Consider the following 15,043-nt stretch of genomic DNA (forward strand, 5'->3'; position numbering starts at 1 on the left):
GTGTGCATGCGCATGTGCACATAAACTCATACATCAAAACTTCGAGGTGAGTAAGGCATCTGATAGAAGCTCAGAGCCAGCTGTCTTCTCTTCTATTGTTATCCCAACCACCACTATCTTCAGTGCTTGTGGTAGCACTTGTGGTCCTGTTTCTGAAAGTAATCGTTTTTTCTCCTGTGGTTTTAGCCCTATATTCTGCAACTATGCTGGCAGATTTAGGAGGTGATAACTGCTGGGAGGATGTTGTAAAAGAGGGAACTCAGAGGCCCCATGCTCCATCCTCAACCACCAGCTGACAGGGAAGGACTCCAGGCAGAAAGAGGGTATTGGAGAGTAAAGTATTTCAAGCTTTTCAAAGAAGAAGCAGGATGGGATAGGAAACTGAAAGGTGGATTAGGAATGGGGAATGTTTTCATGATGGCTCCATTGTGTCCTTGATGAAATATTTTCAATAAACATCACACTTCATGGCCAGGTGTGTCTGGATCCCATCCTCCTTCCTTATCCAATCCACACCCAGCATCACCTTATATTCTCTACTTTCCTTTTCCAGGACTCCCAAAGGAACACCTTCCCTCTTTGAAAAGGAAATGGAACATATCCTTTAAGTATTTTCTCTCTTTTAAAGTATTTTCATTTTCATTTTATTATAGTTAATGTTTTGTTCAAAATTTGTAGCAAAGAAATGATTAAGATGATAAACACATAGCACACACAGTTTAGAAGGATGAAATAAAATTATAGAAATGAGAATACTCCCTAAAAGCCATAGAAAACCTATTTTCATTGAAGAGGTTGGTTTAAGCCCCATTTAGATTTTTACAGAAGGCTTATTTAAATAGATGGGAAAGAAATCTGGGAAGAAGCTCTTTTAAGGAATAAACAAAATGTTAAGTTCCATTGCTAATATTCTTCTATGGTATGTATCCTATGAAACATCACATCAAAATCCAGGAGATAACTAACCTCCACATCAGAAATTTTCATAAGATTTTAGAATAGTATAAAGCAAAGATAAGAGGCTCTATATCTTTCTCCTAAACTCCACCTACCTTGAATTTCTTGGAACTGTTTTGCAAATCCAAGCTGGCTATGAGCCAGCTGTCTGAAGGTTCCTTAGCTGACCAAAGCAAGCGATCAAAGCTTTCATCTTCAAATCTCATATAGAGGTTCAGCTGGCTGGGATCTGACAGAGATTCTGAAGATGTGGTTATCTGGTAGACCAAGCGGAGGCAGCTCCATTCCTCAGCCTGTAAGTCAGAACTTAGCAGCACAGCTTTCTCCCCCTGCTTGCCAAAGGAGGTATCCACGTAAATGTAATGACCTGGAAAGAGAAAGGAACACAGGAAAATGATCAATTTTTGGTTTGCAACCTGGAAAAATATGCAACTGCAGTCAAGTCTCTGGGCAGATAAACCTGCAGATATATTTTGTCAACCCACTGGAAGCTGCCTGAACACTGGATCACTGGCCTCTTTTGAAAAAATTGAAAGCACTGAGGCCATGTTACCAGATGACGACAACAGGCTGGAGCTGAGTGGTGCTGCCTCTTCAGAGGGTGGCATGTGGTCTCCACTTTGCCGTAATTGCCATCACTCCCTCTTCACTCCTGACACTGTCTCTGCTTTTTATTCTTTTACACCAGGCCCATTTAGCACATTGCATTCATCTCCCTGGTCCCCATAGGCATATGTTTCTGCAGGCTGAGGGACATCAGAATCAGAAGAGCAGCATGACTGAAGTCAGCATAACTAGGTGGACTCAACCTTCTCCTTACATAGCTCTCCCCATTACCTAATGCTTCAATCTGCATTTAACTTGTACCATTATGTAAACTGAATTGATTTGGTTACCTAAGCCTGGATCTTGGGACCTAGGCAGAAAAAGTACATTGTAAGCTATTTTATTTTTTAAATTAGGAATAAGACTTCCTTCCCTTGACTCTTCCATGACCAAATTTCATAGTTCTGAGAACTAAATGAGGAAACACTTGCAAAACATGTAGCACAGGGCTGGGAAAGCACTGGACACTCTGAGACTAGCAATCATCCTTCCTTCTCCTCTATCCTCACTTCTCCTTTTGGATTCCCTCTTTCCTCCTTTCTCCTTCTCCTCCTCACTTCTGTCTTCCTCTTCCCGTTTCCCCGTCCTTCTCCTCCTCCTTTCCTTTTCCTCTGTTCATTCTCCTTCCCTTCTCCCTCTACCCTCCTAATATTGACAAGTGTTTTCTGCTGACTGTACAGGATGTGAAAAACATTTCTATTAAAAAAGGTGGGGCATTGAAGCCAAGAACCTTAACTCAAGCCTTCCAAACTCACCTCTGGCCATCTGGTTTCCTATATCAATGATCTGATTGCCTGTGGGTCTTTGGGGACCTCCTGGGCCTTTCTGGCCTTGCAGATTCTCATGATTTCTCAGAGGGTCCCACATTCATGGCTGTCATTTAACCTGCTGTCTTTCATCCTGTGGCTTCCCCCTCCCTGTGTCTGCAGTTCAGTCTCCCTAACCCTAAACTCTTACTAGAAAGGATCTGAAAAGCCTCTTTGTTTTGCTTGATGTTCTTAGCCTGTCCTCCCACGCTTGTTGTCTCAAATGCCCATCCCAGCCTGGATCCTTATCTCTGTGGCGAGTACTGACAGGCCAACTGGAGCTCAGATGACGGCCATCCTCACATGAGGGACACAGTTAGGGCACTGTCTTCAGGGATCCTTGCTTGCCGACTGAAGGGTTTCAAGATCAAGATCTAACTCTTGCTGGCAATCTTCTTAACATAGCAACCACCCACTGGGTGCAGATAGCAATTGCTTCCAGATGCCAACCCAGGCACCCTTGTGGAGAAATCTGGCCCTTGCAGCGATTGCTGCCACCACCATACCTCCCACATATAGGCAACGCTCACTGCAACCCAGGCCCAACTACTGTTCTAAGTGCTTCACGCGCATTTCCGAGGTGAAAGGCTTGTTGGGTTTGACTATTCTAAGCCAGGGCTCTTGAGGCCAACCCTTTTTGGATAAAAGTGCCGCTTCTTGTGGCGTGAGGAATGTATTAGTGCCATCCTCTTTCCCCACTCTTTGCTACTGTCCCAAAAGAAGGGACTTCAAGCAGGCTGGATTGGGGGAGATCACATGAGTACCTCAAACCTTTTCCGAGGAAATAGAGAGTTGGGACATGGAGTATAAAAGAGGAAAAAAACAAATAAAGACCTTGCTATGTCCTATCAACATTCACATCAAATACCAACTTTGCTGCCATGGGAGGCTCAATTTTCCCTGGGCACTTCCCCAGCCTCCCCTTTTTTCTCCCTCCCCTTTTCCTTTCCCCACTCTAGAAAGGGCAATGCTCTTAAAGTTGAGCCCAGAGTCACCTGGAAATCTTGTTCAAATACAGATCTCCAGGCCCACCCCTTGAGTTTCCAAACCAGTAGGGCTGGGGTGATGCTGCATTTCTAACAGATTGCATTTCTTAGACATTCCAGGAGATGCTGATGCTACTGGTCTTTGAGAGCTGCTGACTTACAATGTATGACAGGTAAATAGGGTTCATTCTCCAGCCACCTCTCATCTACCAAAGAAAGTGCAGGCTCCTGTGGCACGTAAAGGACGGAGGCAACAGTTCTGCTGGAAGGTACAACGCAAATTTAAGTGAATGTGTGTTACAGCAGGTGCACAGAGTCCATCTGCCAGTGATTTTCTTGGCTTTTCAGTGAGTGCCATAAAAAATTCTCTTGATATTCTCTCACCTGATCAGATTTTGCTATAAGCGTATGCTAATGTTCTCTTGTCAAGAACCTTTGAGAGCACACACTATATAAAATGTACTATTTAAAATACCTAGATTTTATTCTGTGTGATGAAAGTTGGTGCTATTCATTGAGTGATTTTGACATCTTAGCCATAAATGTGAGTTATTTTAAAATACTGGAATTTTGTATTTAAATTAAAGATCTCATATTTGTTTTTAGGTCACGCCATGTGAATGTGCCTATTAGCTGCATTACAGTCCAAGCAAAGATGTATCTACCCAGCTGATTGGATGCAATGCACTCAGCAGAATGATGCATTTTCCTAGACCTAATCATTAGCCCAAGCGCCGCCCACCTCCACTATCACTGCCAACTTCAAGACTAATTTTCTAAATTAATCACTACATTTTCCAGGCCTGCTCTGGATACAGCCTTGGAACCCTTCTAAATATAGTGCTCCATGTAGCCACTGCCGATCAATCTGAGTTGGCACTTCAGTTGAAACTACTTGTTATCTCTGCTTGTGGCTTCAGTGTAGGGGTATATTTTGTTGTCATGTTATAGCTAAATTGAACTAGAAGGAACATGGCATGTTTTGAAGAAGTTTTAGAAAATATAGGATGAGGAAGATATTAATGTCAAGGATGTTGCCTTTCCCTGCCTTGTCACTAAGAAAATTGCTATTCTAGAATAAATGTTGAGTTCTTTTTACTTAAAAAGAATCATTTTACCACCGAGTGAATTAATGAAGTTTTCTTTGGGTGTAAAATGTTTTATTTATTCCATCTTAATCAGATTGATATTTGGAAGTTAACTTTAGACATAATTCACATTCCATAGAATTCACCTGTTTAATACAATTCAGAGGTTTTTAGCATATTCACAAAGTTGTGCACCATCACCACTATCTAATTCCAGAACATTTTCACCATAACCCCAAAAGGAAACCCTGTATCTATTAGCAGTCACCCCTCATTCTCCCGACCCCCAACCTCTGGAAACCACTGATCTACTTTCTGTTTGCCTGAACTTGCCTATTCTGGAAACTTTATATGAATAGAATTATATAATATGTGTCCCTTTGTGACTAGCTTCTTTCACCCAGCATAATATTTTCAAGGTTCATCCATATTGTAGCATATATTAGAATTTCATTCTTTTTGGGGGATGATATTCTATTTTATGGATATACCACATTTGATTTATTCATTCATTAGTTGATGGACATTTGGATTGTCTCTACTTTTTGGCTATTATGAATAATCCTGCCATGAGCATTTTTATGCAAGTGTTTTTGTATACAAAAATTTCAGTTCTCCTAGGTGTATACCTAGGAGTGGAATTGTTAGGCCACATGGAAATTCTATGTTTAACTTTTTGACGAACTGCCAAACTGCTTTCTCAAGTGGTTGCATCATTTACATCTCCACCAGCAGTGTATGAGAGTTCCAACTTTTCCACATCCTCGCCAACACTTGTTATTGCCCATCTTTTTTTTAATTATAGTGACGCTAGTAGATGTGATCTCTGGTTATGCTTTGGATTTGCATTTCTTGAGTGACTAATTATGTAGAGCATCTTTCATGTGCTTATTGGCTATTAATGTACATCTACTTTGGAAAAATGTCTGTTGGAAATCCTTTGTCCATTTTAAAAATTGGGTTGTCTTTTTATTGTTGAGTTATAAGAGGTTTTATAAATTCTGGATAATAGATCTTATCAGATAATTTGCAAATATTTTTTCCCATTCTGTGCTTTGTCTTTTCTTTTTTTTTTTTTTTTTTTTTAATGGAGACGGAGTCTTGCTCTGCCGCCCAGGTTGGAATGCAGTGATGTGATCTCAGCTCACTGCAACCTCCACCGCCTGGACTCAAGCAATTCTCCTACCTCAGCCTCCCAAGTAGCTGGGACTGCAGGTGTATGCTGGCATGCCCGGCTAATTTTTTTGTATTTTAGTGCAGATGGGGTTTCACCGTGTTGTCCAGGCTGGTCTCGAACTCCTGAACTCAAGCAATCCACCCGCCTTAGCCTCCCAAGTGCTAGGATTACAGGAGTGAGCCACCGCTCCCGGCCGTCTTTTCACCTTTTTTATGGTATCCTTTGAAATACAAAATTTTTAAATTTTGATGAAGTTTAATTTTCTGTTTTTAGTTTTTTTTCCTGCCTTTGGCATCATAGCTAACAAGCCATTCTCAAATTTAAGGTCATGAAGATTTACAGCTTGTTTTTTTCTCAGAGTTTTATTGTTTCACCTTTTACATTTAGATTTTTGATTTAATTTTTGCCCATTGAATTTTCTTGCCACCATTGTTAAAATAAACTGAGGATAGATGTGGGGTTTATTTCTGGACTTCTCAATTCGTTTTTATTAATCTGTGTTTATTCTTATGCCAGTACCATAGAGTCCTCCTTACTGTAGCTGTGTAGTAAGTTTTGAAATTGGGAAGTATGAGACCTCCAACCTCATACTCATTTTCAAGATCATTTTGACTATTCTGGGTCCCTTGTATTTCCATATATATTTAAAGATCAAAATGGGAATAATGTAGAACACCATAAAGTTCACTGTTTTAACAATATTCCTTCATTTTTCTTGAATACATGCTCCTGAATGTTGTAAGCTTTTGGTTAATGTCCAGAATTCTTAAAAAGTTGATTTTTGACCATTTCTTCTGCTGTTCTCATTGCTTTTATGAGGAGAGGATTCTCTGAGGTCCTTACTCCACCATTCTTGCTGACATGCTCCCTTTTCTCATCTTTTAAAAACAATAAGAATACAAAGCAATGCTTCAGAGATGTTAGAGTAAACAAAACAAAAGAGAAAAAGGAAAAGAAGGGCAGAAATCACAGGGGGATTGGGAGGTTGATTGTGATGCATCAGGCCAGGGATCTGGGGGAGATTTACCAAACACAGTGTTGGAGAAATGGCGTCAGGAGGAGAGGGAAGGATCCACTTCAAATATGGTTGCTTAGGCAATTGGAACGGGTTTACTAGACATTTATTAGAGATGATAAAATCTTTGTAAGGGGTCAGAAACGGGCCATAAACTTCCAAATAGATTTTTTTTAAAAGTAAGTCAGCAATCAAAAACAATCATTAAGCCATCCTGCCCAAAAGTACAGACTCAACATGCCCTAGGGTCTGAACATGTCTCCTTGTCACATGCAAGCATCAGAAAACAACAGAAAAAGCTTTTTTGTTTAAGTGAAGTCAAGCCATAAATAACTGAGTCTTGAAGTCATGTTCAATTGCTGGACACATCTGCATGGCCAGAATTCAATGTATCGATAACTTCCAATAGCCATGGCACAGCATGATAGTTCTAAGTCCCACACCATCACTGTGGCAGCATGGTCAGGGCACAAATCACAGGGGGCTTCTTGGCACCCATGGAATTCTATTAGCTAATGAATGCCAAATGCTCCATCCTTCAGGTGTGATAATCGTGCTGGGGTGACTGTGTGGTACAATGGAACCTACTCAGGATTTGTAAATTATAACCTAGGTTTAAAACCTTATGACACACACACAGACTGAATCACTGGCTTCTTTATTTTCAAAATGGGAATAATAAAAGAAGAGAGCCACTTTACATATACATTCAATATGTGGAAACTCAATGTACTTCAGAAAAAACAAACCAACTAAAAACAACCCAACGACGAGTACTATGACACACACACACACGAAATATATTTTTCATATGAATAGCCACTAAATGGAATCTATTTCATCTAATGTTTAAATAAGTATATACTTCCATGCAGAAAGAAGAATTGGCCGTGTTGTTCATAAAAATGGCATAATACGTATAAAACCATGTGCACCGTACTCTGTAATTTAAGGAACTCTTAAGAGCAATTTTGACAATGTATAATTTTCACCTTTTGTGCTGACTTTAGACTGTAAAACTGAAGTGAGATATGACTTCATATCTATAGGGCTATTGTGAGAACCTGATAAAATGATATACAGTCATGCGTCACTAAATGATGAAGATAGGTTCTGAGAAATCATCATTAGGTGATTTTGTCATCATGCAGGTATTATAGAGTGTACTTCATGAACCTAGATGGAGAGTCTACTACACACGTAGGCTATATGGGACAACCCATTACCCCAGGCTACAAACCTGTAACGGTATGTTACTGTACTACATACTGTAGGTAACTGAAACACAATGGTAAGTACTTGTGTATCTAAACATACCTAAACATAGACAAGATATAGTAAAAATACAGCATAAAAGATAAGAAAGGGTACATCTGTATAGGGCACTAACTTGCAAGTGGTGTGGGTGAGTCAGTGCATCAGCAGGGAGGGAATGTGAAGGCCTAGGCTATTACTGTGCGCTGCTGTAGGCTTATAAACACTGTATACTTAGGCTATACTGAATTTATATGAAATATTTTCCTTCAATAATGAATTAACCTTCATTTGCTATAACCTTTTTACTTTATAAATTTTAAAAAAATTTAACATTTGACTCTTGTGTAACAACTCTTAGCTTAAAACACAAACACATTGTACAGTACTGTATAAAATATCTTTCCTTATATCCTTATTATATGAATTTTTTTCTGATTTAAATATTTTAACATTTTTTTACTTTTCAAACTTTTTGTTAAAAACAAAGACACAAACATTCACATTAGCCTAGGGCCTATACAGGATCAGAATCATCACAGTGTCACTAGGCTATAGGGAATTTTCAGTTTTGTTATGTTATGGGACCACCATCATATATGCCCATCGTTGACCAAAACATCATTATGCAGTGCATGACTATATAAAGATGCTTTGTAAATGGTCATGTTAATTGCTAATTTCTGTTCTCATCATCAAAGGCAGGAGTTTTTTAGTTATTGCAGAGACAGAGAGAAATGAATATTGTCTTCTTACTTTTTTCCAATATAGATCAGAGAAGATATTTGTTCAAGTAGTAGACCAGTAGCACATTTTCAGTGCTGATATGAGAACAGGCCTCATTCATTTCACTTTAATTGGCCCTTTGCTGTTAAAATCTACAACTTTGTCCTTTTAGTGCTAGGCCCATCCTGGCTGCCCATGCTAAGCAGTCTCCCTCCTCACAGCTGAGCTCCTCTGGTTCTTACCCAAGGCTAATCATCATTTCAAGTGGAATCCAGCATATTTACTCCTGATGTGATTCTGACTGAAATCTTATGACCCAGGTCTGACAGCAATGCCTACATCTCTCTTTTGTTTAGAGCTTAGTGTCTTGCATATCTAAGGCAAGGACACTGCTTCTTTTTGGCAGCTTCCTTCCCAGGGCTGAAGTCTAGTCCCTGAACTCAAGCAAGGATCTTCCCACTCAATTTTCTGAATGCCTTAACTGTTTGCCCCCCTGGATCACGTCCTGCTGTGGACACAGTATGGTGGAGTGGTTGAGTGTGGCTATCACATCAGGTTGATCTCAGTTCGAATCTTGGCCATGCCACTTAGAAACAATGTCACTTTGGGCAAGTTAATTATATTATCTGAAACTCACTTTCTTCACTGGTAAAGTGAGGATGTTAAAATACTGATTTTGTAGCCTTTTAAAAAGATTAAATAAGATAATGTAAGTATTTAGCACAGGGCCAAGTTCTTAATAAATGTTAGTGCTCCTATGTCCAGTTAGATGATCAGCATCCTCTTCTGATGGTTACCCCACCTCGTCATCTCATATCGTCCTGCCTTGATACCAATTGCTGTTGTTCCACCTGCGCTTGCGCTCTCTCTCTTTTTCTTTCTTTTTGGCAGAGTCTTGCTCTGTCACCCAGATGGGAGTGTAGTGGGGTAACCTCAGCTCACTGCAACTTCCACCTCCCAGGTTCAAGTGATTCTCCTGCCTCAGCCTCCCAAGTAGCTGGGATTATAGGTGTCCATCACTACACCTGGCTAATTTTTTTATTTTTAGTAGAGACGAGGTTTCACCATGTTGGCCAGGCTGGTCTCAAACTACTGACCTCAGGTGATCCACCCACCTCGGCCTCCCAAAGTGTTGGGATTACAGGCGTGAGCCACGACGCCCGGCCTGCCCTACCTGACACCAACTGCTGCCCCCTATGTAGAAGTTCTTCCAACTATCTGCAACTGGATCTGTTCTCCCTAGTGCGTGCTCTACTGCTGTGGGCATGTCTTTTTATGCTATGACAGTCGTCTCTGGGATCTACCAGATAATCAAAGCAGCCTGGACAATAATACATGCAAAGCATCCAGCAAACGTTCATAAAGTTTCTGCAAAGAACAGATTTCTATCGTGGAGAGAGGATGCCTCTGTGGAACTGCATCCTCCATTATGTATAAGCCATCAGCTTACAGTCTGAAGGAGCGTTATTTTCTTTATATATCAGAGACTTTCAAAAAAATGAAAAAGTCAAATTTCTCAATATGTATAGAAAATACAATGGGTACGGGGTTCTCAAAGTTGATTGTGTTATTAGAAAATAAATAATATAGCACTCCTTAAATGTAAAACAATTTTTTAATCTTTGGGACTATTAATATCCCAGTTTTTTCTCAATCAGATTAACAATGATTTATAAATCTACTGATTACTTCTGGCAGAGAATGTTCTGATCTGAAACTATGTAAGAAAAAATCACAAATATTTATGACTCACATAAAGTATTCTCATCTTGTTTGAAGTTTCCAATTTTACTATTATTCTGTGTTGTTTAATAAATCACTAACTATATAAATCATAATTTTAATAAAATGAAGATGAACATAACTTTTAAGACCAGCTCAAGTCATCTGGTAAGAAACAAAGATTCAAAAACAAGTAACATTTGTTGTACTCTGGGTACTAGATTCTTCATACATGTTCTTCTCTCTTAAACCTGTCAAATGATCCTATGATGTAGAAATTGCCACTTTACAAATAAGGAAACAGAGGCTGACAAAAATTAATTCACCAGTTCAAGGAAACAGCTAGGAAACCAAGCTGAGGCACAAAGTCCATGCCTTTTCCTCTGCACCAGGCTGTCTCCAAATATTTCCTTTTCTGTCTCCTTTATTAATTTATCTTTTCATAATATCATTTTCTTACAGCAGGAAAACAACCTTTTCTTCCTTTTCCTTATACTGGGATCCTGAAGGTGTGGATAAATCTATATGGACTTTCATTTGGGCTTCTCTACAAATATTATTTCTACTGATAACACAATAATCTGATTAATTTTTCTACCACAGTGCCTCAAATCTAGGAGACTTTTAAACATGTCAAGATTTCTAAAATTAGGGAATATTTTATAATTAATCTATAGTAGTGCACCTCCCCACTCCTTAAAAGGATGTTAGCAAATCTATGGTGAACTTAGAATCAAGGAATACAAAATAAGATTATTTGCACCTGCACTTTGGTTACTGATTGCTGTCAGAGACCCCACAGGCTTGGGCTCAGAGAACGCTATCAAATATTACTGGTAAATCCTGCCAAAGGGTGTGAAGGGGGGCAACATGAAGATAAAGGGTTACAGAGTCACCCTGCAGAAGGGTAGCACTGGAGGTCCAGAGACCTCTAGTTATCAGCTTGTAGGAGGCACAGTCCACAGTTTCAGTCCAATGTCTTAATAAGTATTTACTAACTTGGAATGTGTACATCTTATGAACAATCCATTTCCATAAAGTATATGGGCCCCCAGTTGCCAGACAACAGGGTACTTCATATCATTTAATATAAACAAGTCCATCAAGCTTCCAAATCTTCCTGCTGGATTAGAAAGGGTTTCCACATGGAGTTTTGCAAGGCATGTCTTTTCAGTGCATGTTTTTCATGGGGATGGCTTCTCTTCTCCCCTCTCCTTGCCATGTGAAGCCCCTAATGTGACATAGATTCAAGAAACTTTTCATTCTCATTCAATGAAAGTACATGAAACTCCTGGCTTGTGGTTAGTTTCCATGGATAAGAGGATGAATGAGACTCAGGAGGTACAAGCTTCCATCTAAATCTCCCCAGAAGCCAGCATACTAAGGATGGTTGATTTGCAATGCAACTTTACAGGCAGGTCCCACTTCTGAAGTGTGGTGGGCAAAATGATCTATAATTGAAAAGGAAAAACTAGATACTGTCATCTTATTTTGGTCCCAAGTGGTAAGAAACCCCACCCAGAATGAAACCTTCTCTAGACCAGCAAAGAGGCTCTTGCACTGGGGAAATACAGCTTTGCTTAAGGAAAAAGGAAAGCCTGCATTTATAGAGCAGCACAAAATTACCACGTATAAACTTCCAAGCTATCCCAACACACAGGGTCATGGGTGGGGTAAGTCCTTTCTTCCTGATGTGGAAATTGAATTTTCGGTGTTCTCAGTATTCCTTGTCAATATCATTTGCCTCAGGAAATTCATTACGCATCTGTCATTATTATACAATGCTTATCTCCAAAACGAAATATTTCATCCTTTTCAAATTCATTTATAAGAAAAAATTTGCTCCTCTCACAAATAAAGGCCAAGCTTGGCCGACAACTGCAGAACCTCCAGAGAACCTTAATATGGTGAAGCTGGATGAAACCTTGATGTCTAATAAAGGGATCTTGATGCCAAGGAAGATTTTTTTTTCTCTAGTGCCACTTAGGATGGAAATGGAAGAAAACAGTGAGGCCCAGGGAGACGCCCTGAATAGTGTGTCACTATTGATTAGCAGTATCTGTCTGGTCCTGGGAGAAGACCACATGGGGCAGATCATGTCCGACTTCTTTCTTCCTAGTTGACTCAGAAACTCCTCCCACATCTGGGGTGTTTGGCTTTTGGGGAGTGAGGAGAATTTCTACAGGAAGGTTGTGACATTTTTCACCTTATTTATAAAATCGCATGGCAGCAGCATCAACATCATGATCTTGAAATGCTCTTTTCCTCTGGATTCCTTGTTCCCCGCCTTTAATAGTTTTGCCCCAACCTTCTACCTGCTACTCCTCTATCTTCTCCATGGTATTCTCTACCTTTGTTAGTCTCTTACTTGTTAGTATTCATTGGGTCTATGTCTAGCTTCTCTACTGTGATGACTTTTCCTCACCATAGCAGTAACTGCTAATTGCCTACCTAATATCCATTCTCTCCTGCTTCTTCATAACAGAACTCCAGTTTGATTGGGGTTGGCAATGTGCCCCAGCCAAGAGAATGACATTGCTGTACCGCCTTTGCATTTGGGGTGGCCAGTGACTAAGTTCTAGATGGAGAAAGTTGTTGAATGGGGCTTTCAAGAAAGCTCCTCAAAGATGGGGCTGACTCAGCTAGTAGGTTTCTTTTGTCCTCTCCCTTCCTCCCTCTTTCTGTCTGAAGTGTGCATGCAATGGGCTTGAGTTGCAATGGATACCTTAAGAACAGGAGGTGACTAGGGTGAACAATTCATCTTAGTTAGCCTGGGCCTTTCTTAGTTTTAACATTTAAAGTCCCAGTCTGGTGCGGTGGCTCATACCTGTAATCCCAGCACTTTGGGAGCCGAGGTGGGAGAATCATTTGGGCCTAAGAGTTCAGGACCAGCCTGAGCAACATGGCAAAACCCTGTCTCTACAGAAAATAGAAAAATTAGCCAGGCATGGCACCTGTGGTCCCAGCTACTCAGCAGGCCGAGGTGGGAGAATCACCTGAGCCTGGGGTGTTCGAAGCTCCAGAAAGCTGTGACTGCGCCAGTGCAGTCCAGCCCAGGAAACAGAGCAAGACTGTGTCTCAAAAACAAAAAACAAACAAACAAACAAACAAAAAACCTTAAATTAAATTTTAAGTCCTATGTCCTGGGAACAGGACATGTTTTCTGGGGAAACTGACAGCATTGTTCATCCTAGCAGGCAACCCTGAAAATGGACATTATTACTGTGAGTGGGATATAAAAATAGCAGGAGCTGGGTTCCTGATCATATTGTTGAGTCTTCTAACCAGTCCAGAGTTCCTATTTCTGCACTTTTCACTAGGAAAGAAAAAGAACAAATCCCAATTTAAACCATTATTAATTCGTTTTTTTCTGCTATAGGCATCCAAATTATTTAACTGACTGACTTCTCCTATGCCTTCCAGCTTTGTTTATGCAGAGGTAATTCCTAAGTCTCTCACTCTGGCCTGATCCCCTATCACTTCCAGACTCATGTATCTTTCCACTGGGCATCTCCACATGGACATGCCACAGGCACTTAAACTAATTCTCTTTCTCCCAAACCCTACTCTTCCAAATCTGAGTGAATGGAACCCCCAGCTATCTAGTGATCAATCAAGAAATCTTAGTGTCTTCATTGATTCCTCCATCTCCATCCTCCAAATTTCTATCAATCTTGATAACTGAATTTTGAAAATTTCTCTCAAAGTCAACCATTCCTTCAAGTTCCCTCCACTGATACAGTTTACAAAAACTATCTTTTGTCTGGATTATTCCAATGCCCTTCTGATAGGTATATCTGCTTCAGTCTTGCCCCACTCTAATCTAATCTCCACACTGCAGCCAGAGTGCTATTTCTATTATGCCAACCTGATTACATTATTTCCCAGCCTAAAACACCTGAAGGGGATCCCCATTGTCCTCAATTCATACCGCCTTGGTGTTCTGGCTCGCATATTTAACCACACCCTTTTTTGCAGCCTACATGGCAGCTATAGAATTTCTTTTAGTTCCTTTAAGCTAAGGTGCCAGACTCTTTATTGTTTCAGCCCTTCCCACATGCTGTTTCCTTTATCTAGGATACTCTCTTTCATATCCCTTCCCTCATACATTCCATGCCACTACTGCTCACTTCCTTCTTACTTCATTATGGTCTTACCTCTATACTTCATTATGGTCTTAGCTTAACATATCTATCATGTAAAATTGTGCAGTGTGCAACCTATACAACTGTACATGGTGGACCTGTTTAGATACTGCTTTTTCCAGGCAGCCTTTGCTACTCTCTACCTCCAAACATGGTTAGATGTCTTTTTTTTTTTTTAAGTCTTCTTTTAGTATCAGCATTATAACTTTAATTTTTATTTGTCTGACTACTTGTCCATATTCCTCTTTAGGATTTTAAGCATATAGGGGTACCCACCATATCTGCCTGTCTCCTAGTAGGTGCTTTCTATATTTTTAAATAAATGGGTAAACTTCTTTCTGATGGTAGGCTTGTTTTATCATGTTTGTATACAAAGCTACATCAAAACTCTCTTCTATTATGGAGATCTCCTATTAGGTTTGAATTTCATGCCAATTACTCAATTTGCTGTTATCCAAGGAAATATAATATTTAATGAGAGCTGTAACTTTGCTGGCAACTCACACCACACTTATTATTTTCACATATACCTCTACTGTTATATTTTCTGAAACACAAATT

General features: G+C 39.9%; 1 protein-coding gene and 1 long non-coding RNA gene across 7 annotated transcripts in view; one reads left to right on the forward strand and one right to left on the reverse strand.

Moving 5' to 3' along the window:
• LOC105498653 (uncharacterized) overlaps positions 1-15,043 on the forward strand; it is a 160,745-nt gene that overhangs the window by 138,596 nt on the left and 7,106 nt on the right. The window contains exons 10-11 of one of the 4 annotated variants that reach the window (XR_011612467.1): positions 554-3,702; positions 3,962-5,499. The exons of 1 other annotated variant lie outside the window; for it this stretch is intronic. This is a non-coding gene — a long non-coding RNA (uncharacterized lncRNA). Of the gene's footprint in view, positions 1-553; positions 3,703-3,961; positions 5,500-15,043 lie in introns of those variants that run through there. 2 more of the 4 variants (XR_011612466.1, XR_011612469.1) reach the window with 2 other exon arrangements.
• The window catches only part of LOC105498654 (MAM domain containing 2), a 170,497-nt gene that overhangs the window by 106,453 nt on the left and 49,001 nt on the right, over positions 1-15,043 (reverse strand). For 2 of the 3 annotated variants that reach the window (XM_011770879.2, XM_024786710.2), the window contains exon 3: positions 1,053-1,324. In XM_011770879.2, the coding sequence (XP_011769181.2) occupies positions 1,053-1,324 (272 nt within the window). Of the gene's footprint in view, positions 1-1,052; positions 1,325-1,510; positions 1,574-15,043 lie in introns of those variants that run through there. The other variant, XM_011770882.2, reaches the window with a different exon arrangement.

Source organism: Macaca nemestrina, chromosome 14, assembly GCF_043159975.1.
Source record: "Macaca nemestrina isolate mMacNem1 chromosome 14, mMacNem.hap1, whole genome shotgun sequence".
Lineage (NCBI taxonomy): Eukaryota > Metazoa > Chordata > Mammalia > Primates > Cercopithecidae > Macaca > Macaca nemestrina.